Genomic DNA, 15,550 nt, shown 5'->3' on the forward strand with positions numbered 1-15,550 from the left:
CACGCTCTCAACAACTTGTCATCTGCTGGGCCTCCGTTGACAAATGGACTGCCTATTGTAATGAGGTCACCGTGGTGGACCACTGCAGCGTTAGTGCTATTTCAACTGAGCTTTGCATCACTGTTAAACGCTGCAACCTGTAAACAGTATGAATCAAAAGATTATTAATTTTTAAAAAAGTAATAAGCATGATAGGCTTAATTTGAGAAAATCCCCATAAAAAATCTCCTCTGATCCTCTCGGCATGTGAAGAGGAGCTCTGCTGCTGATCTTTGATCATGTGCTGGAATACAATCATTGTCTTTGGATGGAGTGTATGCGTCTCTGTGTTTGCATGTGTGTACATATGTGCTATAAAAAAGCTGGCAGCATTATTGACTGAGGGATATGCCTAAGGACTCATAAGCATGAGGGGGCGATGTGCGACTGTGTGTGCATGTGTGTGAGTCAGCATGTGAGAGACAGTGTATCTGAGGGAGTTTTGACAGCTGTCAGAATCCATGCTCCTCTCCAGTTCCTCCAGCTGGACCCGGAGGTAGCCCCCCCCGCCTGCCCCTCGCCTGCAGCCTCCTGCTCTGCGTGGTACCGCCGAGACTCCTCCTAGCCACAAGGGGTCAGTGTGTTTATCCAGCCACTCGTTGATCCCCCCATTAATCCAATTATTTGTCTCTTTTTTCAAGCTAGCCTTGGGCGATCTCCGCGCCGATGCCGCCTCTCCAGCATGGCAGGCTGGCAGAGGGAAACCTCTGGAGAGCAGCTGTCGACTGCTGCCTAACACGCTGCCTCAACAACACATTCTTTCAGCTATCAGGAGTTCCCATGCAGCCATCACACTATCCACATCCTGCAGAATGCTCTCAATTAGCACTTTTAACTGAAATAATGATGCTTTAAGACAGTAATACTCAATTTACAGTGCTGCTGGCCAAATGTGGTCACTGGCGGGGTGCCAAATCCCCCCCCAACATTATAAAATACTTGAAGTGTCCTAAAAACTTCCTAACAACTATATTTTGAATTATCATAATCATATATTTATCAGTGTTTCAAGCTTAATTAATAGAAATGTCTAGACATTTACACGACTGCGCACTTACTTTTATATGTTATTCTCGTGATGGTGTCTCTGTTCAGCATTCGATTCAGGAAGGAGTTCGACGTCTCAGCAATCTGGATTAAAAGAGAGAAGAAGGAGGAAAAAAGGAATTTTTTTTTAAAAAAAGGACATGACATAAATTGAGAGCCCATATCAAATTAAACTTAACTAAACTGAATCCACTCAGTTCAGTCCTTTAAAGGATAAGGCAAGTGTATTTTTTAATCTATCACCTTTAATGCCCATGAAACGTCTAAACCCACTGATGTATTTTGCACAGTCAGACGCTCACACACTCTCTTGCACTGCTGCTTTGCCTTCTGGAAAACAAAGGCCCCCACTGTTTGCAAGAAACCATTAAATACAGCTCACAGACACACACTGCTGCCATGACAAAAAAGGATCCATCTTCTTAAAGAGCTAATACATCTGGTCCTTACATGACTTTATAATGGAAACAAGTTTTATTATATCGGAGCTGAACGCTACAAGATCATTTCCAGTGACCCTGCAATGTGTGATCTTCCACTCCAAAGATATTTCGGCTTTTCCCTCCCGCCAGAAAGGAAATGTACTATTGCATTTTAACTTTACTATATCTGATTATTGCATACATTTTTGCACACATACATTACAGTCTTACACATAAGTGCTTATGTCAACTGTTAAGGTAGTGTTTACAAAGAGGAGCGTGTTTCTAGCATTTAGAGACGTTTTTCAAGTTTTAGAACATGTCTAGAATTTAGGACATTTCTCTGATTTTTGGAAGTTTTTAGGACTTTAAAACATTTCTTGGATTTCAGGACATTTCTAGCATTTTAGGACATTTCTAGTATATTAGGACGCTTCTCGAAATTTAAGGCCATTCCTCAGATTTTAGGACTTTCTCAGATTTTCGGACATTACTCAAGTTTTGGGATGTGTCTAGGATTTTAGGACACTTCTAGGATTTTAGGTAATTTTTTTTTTTAATTAATTTTTAATTTTTTAATTTTTTTGACATGACACAATGATTTAAGGGCATTTCTTGGATTTTAAGACATTTCTCAAGTTTTAGGACGTGCCTGGGATTCTAGGGATTTCTGGGATTTCTTGGATTTTAAGGAGTTTCTAGCATTACAGGACATCTCTAGGATATTTTGTCATGTGTACAATTTTAGGACATTTCTAGGTTTTTAGGACGTTTCTGGGAGAACATTTCTCAGATTTTGGCACATTTGTAGGATTCTTGGGAGCTAACACATCTGGTCCTTACATTACTTTTTTATTATATTTAAGTTTTATTATATTAGAGTTGAACGGTACAAGATCATTGCCAGTGAAACTGCAATGTTGATCCACTCCACAGCTATTTTGCCACCAGAGAGGAAATGGACAATTGCATTTTAACATCACTGTATGTGATTTTTGCATACACACATAACACTGACAAAAAATATTTAAATCATTATTGCAATATTGTATTTAACCATATGGCCAAGTCCTGTACATAAGTGTTGATATTAATTGATAAGGTAGTGTTTACAAAGAGGAGTGTATAACTGAACTAAATTCATGTGTCTCTTGGAATCAGCCATCTGGCTCACAGATGTACAAATGGTTTTTCTGCTTGTAACCAGTTGTTCAACATTTTCCAGTTTCCCCAAAAGTGGACGGTTGAAAGAACAGCAGATAAGAATTAAGATGACATTTCTTTGTAGCAGCGGTGCAGGGTATTAGGACACTGAGGCTGTTACAGAGCACACGACTACAGGAAGTGGTCAGCTAATTGGTAAAAAAGGGGCTGCTGACAATGGAAGGAGCCTAACAGCACAAAAGCATCTGAACTGCTCCATGGTGTGAATGACTGGGAGCTGTTTATTGTGTAGATTTAACATTAGCTGCCCTGGAAACACATGCTGCAAAAACATCCACAGTCGCTGAGGATAGAAATCCTGTTACAGAAGATTAGCATAAGTGTACTATGAAGATCAGCTGTATTTAACCACACAATGATGGTGGACTGGTAAAATTCTTGCTTTATATACACTTTATATTAGGGGTGTAACGATACATCGATCTGCATCGATATATCGATTAAATGAGCAATGATCACGTAACATCGATGCAAAATGTAAACATCGATCCATATCATCCTCTTTCAGACATGTCCTTATTTGACATTCTGTGTCACCATAACAGAGCGTCCAGCAGATGATGGCGAGCAGCCGGGAGAAAGATGATGAGGATATATTACTATTATTGACTCTGGAAAAAATCATCAGTGTGGAAATGTTTTGTTTTTGGAGAAACTGTGAGTCAACAGAGGGCGCACATCATATGTAAACAAAAGCCGGGTGGCAGCTTCTCCTGTAACCAATTGTGTTAAATGATCAGATAATATAGGTCCATATCGATCGCAGGCTCCAAAACGGAATCAAATCGAAATTGTATTGGGGTATTTTTTGTAATATCAGCAAATATGTATCGTTGTCCAAAGTATCGCATAATATCGTATGGTGATGAAACCAATGATTCACACCCCTACTTTCTATACATGGTACCTAGACTAGGGTTGGGGAAAGGTTGTGGCTTTGGCAAGTGAATGACTTGTCACCCGGCACCTTATCAAGTGTCAGATTTGGCCTCATATTATACTCATATTGTCTATCATATTCCCCATAATCATGATGTGTGTGTGTGTGTGTGTGGGGGGGGGGGGGGGCGAAAGTGGAATTACGGCATCACGTGATGCACACTGGCCCAGAAAGACTTTTCCCCATTTGCCTTAACATTGGGAAAGAGACCTCCTTAAATCACTGGATAATTTTTTTTGAGACATGTTGACTTTTCTGAACGCATTTTTTAATAGCCATTATCAAAAACATTAAGTCCTAAAGACGTAAAATGCGCCATTTTATGAATAAAGATTTGGAATTCGGTATTTCTCCAGACATAAAATGAACACGCATAGGACCTGCGGGACTCTACCGCGTGAACACGCATGTAACTCTTGGAGTCCCTGACACAACACAGGCTTCATGCCAACTGTAGTAATGGATTTTTTTGAATCATAATTCATAATTTTTACCATTTTACAACACATCCATACGCTGTTGGTGGTAAAGCTGTAATATGGACGTCTTACCGTGTCTGTATCAGAGACCATTTATACAGTCTACGGTCTGTATTCAAACTACCGGTTATCAGTGAGCAGCGCGGAGCACTAGTGACAGTTACTAAAAGGTACCGAACATAGTATTTACTTAAAGTTGAGCTATATTACAAAATTTGCAATATTACAAGGCACCACCTTTTATTATATTTTTGTGGGCACAACACTTTTTGATTCTGTTAATTTAATTTCTCCGCTCGTGATCACGATGTGATTCCCTGATAAGTTGTATGTATATTTGTGTGTGTGTGTGTGTGTGTGTTTGTGTGTGTAGAGAGAGATAAATATATCATTATCACGTGAATATTAAAACCGACAGCACCGCTGTCGTTATACCGCCGATTAGCTGCTGTTGCTAATAAGCTAAGCTACTATGAGAGGAGCGCTCATGAACGAGCGCTGTTCGCTTCGAGCACTTAACTCGGGTAACTTGTGTGAGCGAGCCAGTGAGTCGGAGTCAATGCTCGGGTACACTCGGCTGCACTCGGCCGCATTTGGCTGTCATTATTCACTTCTACGCATGCTCTATGGGCCAGTAGATCTGGGTATTTTACACTTTTCTAAACCCGGAAAAAGAGTTTTCTCTGCTTCATGCGCCACTGAACAGCTCTCATAGGAATGAATGAGGCCCCGTCCCCACGGCTGTATCCAGATTTATAATAGATCCATGCAGCAGCCACGTCAAGATGCACAGAGCAGATCGCACCTGGCAGGAAGTCAAGTAGCGGTACATCCAGTCAATTTTCAAAATAAAACGCCTTGCACGGACTCTGGATCATGTTTCACTAAAACTTCACATCAACAGTATCTAATCCTTCTCCCTCCACCAGCCCTCTGTATTCTGTCCAGCAGGAGAGTTAATGCTCCTGTTAACAGCCACTGTACATGAAATAGACAGAAAGTAGATCATAATTAAGAACAGCACTGTGTTTTTAACAAAAAACACAGTTAAAATCTTCTACGTATCTGTTTCATTCATAATTTAATTATTAATTATTCATCTGTATAACTGTTAAGATGGATATGTTTTTAACTAAAACACAGCCACAAATCCTCCATCTATTCCATGTTTAACTGGATTTATTTTTACTGATCTGTATTATTATCAAGATGAACATGTTCGTTGACTTGTACGCAGCCAGAATTCTTTGATCTCCTTTGTTCCTGGCTGGACTGTAGGCTGCAGCACAACAAAGTGGGTAAAACATCAATAAACGTGATTTAAACAGACAGAAAAGGAAATCATTTGTATATGTAGCCGATTCAGCCATGGCAGAATCACAAGAATCGCAAAATCTAATTAAGTCTACAGTATCAGCCTGCAGGGTGCTTCACTTATGAAACGCTCAGAGATGCTCCCGCTCCCGGTGGAATATAGAGTCACGTGGAGGACAGAGCAAAACATCCACACATTGCTGGTAGAATTGAGGGGTGAATGTAGAACCACTGAATAGGTCCGGGTGAAACCTTGCAATACGGACACAATTCTTAGAATACTGTGTAAGGTAAAATATAGTCAACAATTCCTGTCAAACCACACCACCATGATGATTCAGTCATCTCTGTCAAAGACTAGAGACTTGAGTGAAAATCTATTGAAACTGCATCAAATTAACTGCGCCCCAAAAGCTGCAGAGCCACTTTTAATTCTTAACTCCACTCTTACTCTGCTTGACCGACTCCATTGTTCAGCGCTCCTCGGACTGCTCCCACTTCTGAGACATGCCTGCTAATAGCTGAAGGAAGCACCTCACACTTCACATCCACCCCCGCGCCCTTCTTTGACTCCTCTCTGCCTTCCTCTTCACTCCATCTATCCCTCACTCATGCTCGGTGGACTTCACACAACTCTAATTGTCGGGATGTCTTTGGGCGAAGTGATTAAAAAGAGATGTGCTCGTCCTCCCCCTCCCCGCTCTGCAACTGAAATTACTTAGTCTTTGACCTGTTCCCTGTGCTCTTCAGGCAGGCATTATGCCTTTACCAGCCACTCATGCTGCTCACTACGTTTCCTGTTTCTGTCTCTCTCATGTCCATCATCTCTTCTATTCCAGGAAAGTTCACACATTAGGTGTGAAAAAAGTACAGACTTAGCACCATAATGTTGATCAGACCAGACATATCTTGAAGATTCACATATTTCTTTCTGTTTCCTCGTTCGACAGCTCAATGAGTGAATCAGTGAGCGAAATGGCCTTACAGTCACAGCGAAACCCTGCTCAGTATCTCTCTATTGTGCGCGTGGTTTCCACCGAGGTCCCCACATAGCGGCATTCACCCACTGCAGTCCTTGATGGTGCCTCACGACTCAACGCCTAGAATGGGGGCCCCTCCTGACATTGTGAGTCAGAGCGATGCGATCGGAAATGTGACAAGGCCTTGGAAGGCATGAGTCACTGAAAAGTGAGCGAAGTGAGCCTCTGCTCCAAGAAAGATGTGGCTAATTACCGCCTGTCTGCTCAGTGCTACTACCGAAGAGTCTGACCTGGTGAAACACGATTAAGACAGAAGCAGAGATATTAGTAGGAAACCAGTTGGAGTGCAGCTGTGTGTGTGTGGCAGGTGAGTGCATGTGTGAGCGTGATTTTTTAAACTTCTTTAAAATTTTTTTGTTTTTTTTCTCCTCATGTGGGCATGAACAAAATGGTCTTCCCTGAACTTCACTGCTTATGAATTAGCACAACTGCAATGCATTTTAAACACTGTCATTCTGGATATTCAAAGCTTAACACAAACGGATCAACTAAGCACCGAAGAGCTGGTGAACAATCTCAGTCCTCCAGGTCATGGTAACATTAAGTGCTAAATCACAGGCAACCGATATTGCTTCAGTTTCTTAAAGACGTTCAATCTTTCATCTGAGAGGCTTCTTCAGTTCTAACCAGACTGGCTGGAAGTCGCAGGCTTTAAACCCTGAGTGGTTGTGGACCTGTAGAGAGTTGTTGAAGTCATATGTGAGCTCAGAACTCACATGTGACATTAATGACTCTCGAAGGGTCTAAACCCACACAATGTTTAAAGCCTTCAACTCCAACCACTCTGGTTAGAATTGAAGAGGCTGTTTGGATGAGAGATTAGACGTCTTCAAGAAACTCAAGAAATTCCAGTGTCCTACAATATCACACTTAGAAAGTACTGGACAATATTTTCAAATTCTTTTTGTTATAATAAGGAGTTCTCTAGATTTGTCTCTTTGGAATGTTTAATCTCAAAGGTGTATTGGAAAGATTTGGTGACCACAGAAAAACTTGCTTTTGCTTACATTAACGGCATGCATCAAAAGAACATCCAGTGGTTGGGTGAGTTTGTCTAGTCGAGTCTCAGTGGTGCAACAGTCAGACAACGAATGGGGCTTCTACTTTTCAAACCATGGACTCTGGACTTTGCTATTGTGTTCATAAAATGTGTGGTGCCTTTAATAAGATGCAATAAATATGTTTCTACACCGCATTGTATTTTTTCCTTTGACAGATTTCGACAGCAGCGCAGAGCTGCATGCTGCTGTTACAGGGCCATTTCATCAGGCTGTTGTACTCGCCAACACCTGCAGCACTCCACTTCCAAAGCCCGGCTCCTCTCTCATACCTCCTCTGACACACTCTTCTGCTGGCTGGAGGGGGGGGGGGGTCGAGGAGGGCTGACCTAGGTCACTGTTTCCTCTGTCTCCTCAAGACTAAATGATGGTCCCATTGACATTGGGGAGCTAATTAGCAGTTAGCAGCTGAACTTTTCAGCCTTGGTACGCAAGGCGCTGAGGACGTCGGCTGCCTCTCTGATCTCCGAGCTTCTCATTCAAGATGGAGAACTCTCATACACAACAAAGAGACGGGGGGAGCAGTGCCACCACTGCTGACACAAAGCAAAAGGAGCTCATTGTTTTGCTCCACAGGATAATTGGATTGCTAATTGTTTGTGAGTTCCTGAGTTGAACGTTAAGAAGATTTCAGGTAAAGACACAGAAGGAGCAAGAGAGCAGAGGGGTGGGAGCAGCGAGACCGTCGTGCTGAAAGGTAATTTAGCCCCTGACAGATCTCTTTTAAACCAATATATGGCTACAAGCTGCAGATAATCAGCCTATTTTATCTCTTCAAGGTAAATGGGATCAGACAAAGTGGAGTCACCCACGATACAATTAGACTGAATACGGACGTCAGTGAAAACCATACAAATAACCCCATTCATGTTCAGCATAACTTGACTCACCCCTATTCCAAATTTAAGGTATGACTTTGTTGCTGTTTTCACTTTACTTTTCCACTGTTTTATTTACAAGCATATAGCACAGACACTATGGCTAGGCTATATACTGCTTTTTATCAGAAGAAGTGAAGCTACTTCTTAATCTTATTTCTGATATGCTGATATATAACAACTCATTTGGCCGATAAAAGATACCGATATCGATATATCCATTTTTCCCAAACTAATTTTAGTGATCATCTTTAGTGAAACTAACATCACATTCTGTATACTCTTACTGTGATGGCCCACCAGCAGATGGAGGCATGAAATAGAATGCTTTTCAATGTATGTAATATTCATCCATTGTGCAACATAAGAAAAAATACTTCAACTTAGGGTTGATGATTTTCATATGTTCACTTTATCAAAAAAAGTAAAGAAAAATGAAATAAAATAAAATAAAAAATAAATAAAATGCATACATTTTTTAAATCAGCATGCTGGTCGATTCCTATAAATTTATATTTATTCATTTTAAAGCCAAAATGGACCAATACCAATGACATGCCGATATTATCATGTGTAGTGAAAATAATAAAATGAGGATATCTGAATTCCCCTTTTCACAACAGACATTTTGACATGTCATAACAGGAACAGCAGGCACAGAGCTGCTGTAATATTATTACCAACACTAGTGCTATTATGTCAAAAAGGCGGATTATTATCTTTCTCTTTCTTACTGTCCTTTGGAATAAATCTGATGGGCTTTTGGGTCATGTAAACCTGAGGAGTGATGTTGCCATGGAGTCAGTCAGTTAGCTCCAGATTGCTCCAGACCCCCCCCCAAATTTCATATTCAGACAGCTGTAATTCTGTTGACATTGAAAAAAAAAGTCTTCATCTGATGATTATGAGAAATATGGATGATGCTTTCTATGAAGACCACATCTATATTACATAATAAGGGCATTCATAATTAATTATAGTGTATTCATGATGCTTTATGACAACACTTTCATAACAGTCATAAAACATTATTGACTTATGAATTATAAGCACCAAGTGTTTTATGGATGCTCTTGACAAGTTATAAACTAGAGGTTGACTGATGAGGCTTATAATGCATTATAAATACTCACATATACTCACATCATCAACTGTAGTAAGGACTCATGGTGTGCTATAATAGTCCATGCAGTATCATATGTTATAATTGTATGCATAAGTGCATTTATATGGACATGAATAACCCCGTTTATGATCATGTTTTTGGAGTATTCCATTTATGTGTTTGAGCATGTAAACAGAATATTTCGTTAGTGGGAAACTTAAATGTGCTAACTGAAGAACTCTGAAATAAACTGGGGTGTATACGTGGAATGTGAGTAAACCGATTTCTCTGCGTTCATGTAAAGACCATATTCCAATATGATCATCACCAGGATAAGCTTCATAAACAGATCATTCATGTATATCTAACCAGTCATGACACCTGTGCATTCTTGTTACCGTGAGGATGTGAATATGTAAAAATGTGTCCAATCTAATTTTAATTATGTAGATATGATAACTGTAGATATAGTCTGTCGCTAGTTTTACTTTCCCCCCTAGACATTAACCCTTTGAAACCTGAGCAAACTGGCTTGATTTCTTTCAAAAACATGGAAAGAATGAGCAACAGAGGAAGAAATGACCCAAATGTGTGATTAGTAAAAAGCACAAGAAAATTACCTGAAAATTTGTCCCAAAAAAGAAATAAAATTAAAATTATCCTGAAAAGGTGACAGATAATTCTGTAGTATAATTTAAAATATTTAAATAAGATAACTGCATATATAGTTTGTCCCTAGGTTTTTAGAATATCATTTTTCAAAATCTACTAATTTCTTGCAATTTGTGAAAAATGTCTTACTGAGTTGCTCATTGCCTTTTTTCCCCAAATCTTTAAAAGAAATTGCATCATTTGCTCAGGATTTATAGATTAAGATAACTGTGAAAGGCATCTGAAAGCAGCACAAAAGTAAAGTAAAGTGATGTTTCAAATTTCAAAGGGGTTAATGAAACTTGGTCTGTACTGAACACAGTGTTAGGTCCTGTTCAGTCTTGCACTACATTTCCCATCTGTATACTGTATACTGAAGCTGTCATGTGATGCTTAAACACACTGATTAAACTAGATCAAGTTCTTGTCTAGCCGTTCTAGCTGGTGACTCAAATTCACTTTCTAAAGAGGAGTGTGGAAAACTCCAGTTCACTGCGGTGATTAACCTTCTGCTGGATTTGGAACTTGATAGAAAATGTCGTCATAGCAGCTGCCGGGTCATGCCATGTCGAAAAATAAATTTAACTCTTGATTGAATACAGCCCACACACTGGCAGGCAGACAGTTATTACAGATATGAATGAGTCTTACCTTCATGAATATGGACACTATGACCAATCCATTGGGGCTCTTAGCAGCTTCTGTGTAATTTGTGTAGAGCTCATGATTGTAGTGGATCAGCTGAACCTGGAACACACACACAGAGAGAACATGTCACAAAGAGAATATCTGACATCTGTGGCCAAACATTTTTAAACATTATAAAAGAGAGGCACAAGGTTGATCTTAGCATTGAGTACCAAAAAAAGTGGAAACCTTGGAGTTGACAACCCTTTGAGAGAATCTATATCTCATTCTCCTAAATCCTTCCTCCCTGCTACATCATGTCAGATGATTTAAAAGGGAAAAATCGATATGGGATCAGACCCCCCCCCCCCAATGCATTCACAGGGACAGACAATGTAATGGAAGGAGGTGGTGTTAGGAACATTTTTATGGCTGGCGTAGATGTGGAGAGAAATAATAAGAGGGACATAAAGAGGCGAGGATTCTGTCATCATTTGATCCAAGGCCAGCGTGCTCTCACAGGCGAGGTGAGAGCGGCTAAACCATCTCCCCGCATGAGGTTAATGTTTCACTAAAGCAGATGCTTCATCCACTCTGGCTGCTAAATATTCCTGCCTTTTAATGATGTTTGGACGTGGGCAGGCCGCGCCACTCTACTTCCAACTAGTAAAAGTGGAAACTGCTGGAAGAGGAGCTCATGGTTTTGAAACCATTTTGTGACAAAATTAAAAACGTTTTGTAACATAATTTTTAAAATGGAATTTTGATAATTTTCCCCAAGCTTCTTTCTTGTTTTTTTTTTCTTTGAAAATTCTTCCCTAGCTTTATTAAAATTATTTTCTGTATCTACTGGGTCAAACAAATACAGGACTTTGCCCCAGGAGACTGGAATTTGTGTCCCATGTGAAACCAAAAGTCAACGCTATTTTTAATTTCATATGTCAGTAACATCACGCCATCATGTCATCATGTAGACTTACATGAAGACACCAGCCCGTTCTCATTCCGAACTTAAAAATACAGCTGCTTTTACAGTGCTTTTGGCGCAAGAATAGTGACTCCACCTTTTGCGTCTGCATGAAACTGACAATGTCAGGTGAGAACACGGTCACGGTGGTATTATATGCTGGTGGATGGCTGATGGCACCTTTCTCGTTCGCATGAAGGCAGGACGGCATCAGGTTGAAAGACTGTCTGGAGTGACATAATATTAGGAGTACAAGGGCCTCTATAGAGCGGGAGGGAGGGGCGGTGAATGGGTCCAACAAACCACAGAATTTCTTGCGGGAGTCTGGTGTTTGCTTCTGACTGTTTGAATGTGATGTTTTTTTTTTTTTTTTTTTTTACACCTTACCATGTGCCTCCTTCCCCTAATCCTAACCATCCGTGCCATTCGTTGATGTCCCGGCGTTGGTTGCCATGTGCTGATGTTGTCTAAACATAACCATGTGTGGTGTAATCCCACCATGTGCATTTGCCGATATCACGGTAGCACCATTCTGGAACGTAAACAGTAAACGCAGAAGATACCTAAAATGTGATATGTAGACATGGAAGTGATGTGAAAATTTGGGACGAAAAGGTGTTGAAAATGAACAATGAGGGAGTTGACATAACCCAAACATTTGGCTCTGAAAGAAAAAAAAGATCTACCATTTTTCTTTTGTTAAATAACCTATTACTCCTAAGGAAAGGGGCTTTGCAGCTCATGATCACATAAATACTTGACATTCACCACGCGAACAGCAAGGTCTAGGCTTTCCTCCATGTTGATTTGTTGGCTCTGTCCAGTTCTGTTTTATTGTGGAGCTGTTCTGGGGACAGGGATCATGTCAACAAAACAATGCAGCAAGTTGTGCATACAGAGTTAGTCTTTCTTGTTATTAAGTAATATTTGTTCTGTTTGCTGACTAAAAAAAAATGAGAGCAGATTTCTCTACCATTACATATAATTCCACATAACTGCACTGTAGGAGTCCTGATTTTTGAATAAATATAATAAAGTTGCCTCTTCTCTTTCCCTAAATCAACAAAATTTGCAGCCAACTACAACAACCCAAAGCTTCTAATTTATTGCCTTCAGGCTGTGGTTCTTGTATATTTTAACAGTAATATACACAATGAAGTGCTATGAATATAAAGGCAGTAAAGCACTTATTTCAAACACAAAGGGGCGGTAATGATTTTCAGATCTTTCCCAAAGGCTCTTAGGCTTTCTCTCCACACCTCCATAAACTTCTCATCCTCACTCATTGGCAAAGGGCTTGGCACGCACTGTACCAAAGGATATAAATAAACAAATGTAAGAGGAGAGTAATTATGAAATGCTCGATTGGGGGAGCGCAGAGCGACAGAACGTCTATAAATGCAATCAAGGCGAGAGAGGAAGTGATTAGAGCCCTACGTTGATCTGATTAGATTTTTAGGTGAGAGCGGCAGAGGCAGCCAAAAGAACTCATCCGCGCTCCCTCAATGACAAATTGCACAAAGTTTGCTGCTGGTGGGCAATAAAAGGCCAGTGTGGGCCATAATAAAGTGAGAATGTCTGCCAAATGGAGAAGAAAAAAAGAGCGAGATGCAGAGCAAAAGAGGGAGAAAATAGAGATCGTAATTAGATACAGAAACAGTTGAAGAAAGAGCAAGAGAAGAGCTAGTGCGTGTTGGGTCTGGGCCTGTGTGCCTGCAGCACTACATCATTTATCACAGTGTCCCTCTGTTCAAACACACACTCACAGTCACACCTTCACCCATCCAAAAGGTACAGTCCATTAAGATGCAGCCGTAACGCTGTGTTCCTGGAGCCTATTGAACAGACTGTGATTATGACAGAAGTACAGACGGTCTATATAACAGGGTGTGACAGATATTACAGAGTTAGTACAAATTAGGTTTGGGGTTCAATAGCACTCCATCTAATCCAAATCCAGTGTTGAATCTGCTTATCAAATCCAAATCCCTTATCAAATCTATTAGGTTCAACGTTCAATATTTGCAAGTCAAAGTCCAAATAAACGACTTAATGCACTTTTGAGTTGAAATACTCTCAGAAGCCAGATTCACTGGATTCATATAGGGCCTTTATTCCAAAGCAGAATTAGGCTTGTCAGTCACCAATTCCCACAATGCTCACTATCACACAGAGCACACTGAAGATGGTATCTCTGGTTTTCAGTAACATTTCTTAACTGTTGGAGAGAATGTAATGAAATGTGGTTCATTTATAACACTCATGTATCCTCAGGATGAACTGCAGTAACTTTGGTGATCCTCTGAGTTTTCATCTACTCTGTGAAATCTGACAAGTTAATCTTACTTAACCTTTTCAAAACCTTGGAAAACTGGCTTGATTTCTTTCAAAAATAACAAAAAGCCACTGAAATGTACAGTAGCAAGAAATTGGTAAAAAACAGTGACAAGAAAATTACCTGAAAAAGTGCTCATATATATATATATATATATATATATATATATATATATATATATATATGTGTGTGTATATATATATATATATATATATTAGGGCCGGGACTCGATTAAAAAAATTAATCTAATTAATCAGAGGCTTTGTAATTAATTAATCGAAATTAATCGCATTTTAATCGCATATAAATATTTGGCCAGAGAACAGTGAGGAGCAATTTATTTTTCCAAATGAATTTGAGTATACCATTGAATAATGACTGAATACATAAGCTTAAGCAACAAAACATTGTTTATTTTTTTTTTCTAGGCCAACAGACCAGTGCAATTTTTCTAAACACAATACTTAAGTTTCAAGTATATTCAGAACCCTGACTATTACCCTGGTCTCATCTGCTTCTTCGTTCATTGTTGTTGTCTGTAGCATGGATGGTCTGAAGTCATGAACGGTAGGTGTGCGCTAGTATAATCGGTCCCCCGGAAACTCATCAAGTGAGAAAGGTTCCGCGGTGCAAAAAGTGGTGTGATTAAAATGCGTTAATTTTTTTAACGCATTAATTTTTGTGTAATTAATTAATCGTGATTAACGCGTTAAAGTCCCGGCCCTAATATATATATATATATATATATATATATATATATATATATAATATTTATATTATATATATATTTTGCTTAGATTTTGCTAATTTTTGCTAATTCTCTAATTATCCTCTCTTTCTTTTTAAAAGACAACCTTCAGGTCACGTAATATTTTGCAGTTTGCGGCACATCTCATGTCGAGTTACTGATTGTGTTTTCCTGATCTTTTTGAAAGAAATCAAACCATTTTCAAGGTTACAATTTTTGTTAAAGGCATCTGAAGTCTTATTTTTTCCACTCTGAATTTGTGGTTAACTTAAAAGATACAATTTTTTGTTTATTCTGCATTTGGCTGAACTTTCAATGCCTTATGCATTGTGTGCACTAAACACTTCATTTTGCACTGCTGTCTTACTCTCAAAACAATGCAATTAAGCCAATATCTGTTGTACAAATGACATCTGCTATGTAGGAGAGAAATATCCAACATAGCAAAAAGTCTACTATTCAGGATATCAACTGACAAATTTGGCTAACATTGCCTGCAAAAAACAAAAACAAAAAATCAAATTCACCTTGCCTTTCAAGGCTTCTGCAGATCAGATCTGTAGGTCAGAAGCCGATCTGTTCATAAAATGAACAGTTCCATTGTGTTTTACAGTCAGAATTTGTAGTTAACTTCAAAGGTAAAACCTTTTGTTTTTATTATATTATAATGTTGGTG

The 15,550-nt window shown here is 39.4% G+C and overlaps 1 protein-coding gene across 1 annotated transcript in view; it reads right to left on the minus strand.

Annotated features, from left to right (window-relative positions):
• Nucleotides 1-15,550, minus strand: part of ca10a (carbonic anhydrase Xa) — a 284,872-nt gene that overhangs the window by 10,727 nt on the left and 258,595 nt on the right. Inside the window, 2 exon segments of the mRNA XM_042508113.1 lie at nt 1,098-1,170; nt 10,849-10,944. Of these exon segments, the coding sequence (XP_042364047.1) occupies nt 1,098-1,170; nt 10,849-10,944 (169 nt within the window).

Source organism: Plectropomus leopardus, chromosome 19, assembly GCF_008729295.1.
Source record: "Plectropomus leopardus isolate mb chromosome 19, YSFRI_Pleo_2.0, whole genome shotgun sequence".
In the NCBI taxonomy this organism is placed as follows: Eukaryota; Metazoa; Chordata; class Actinopteri; order Perciformes; family Serranidae; genus Plectropomus; species Plectropomus leopardus.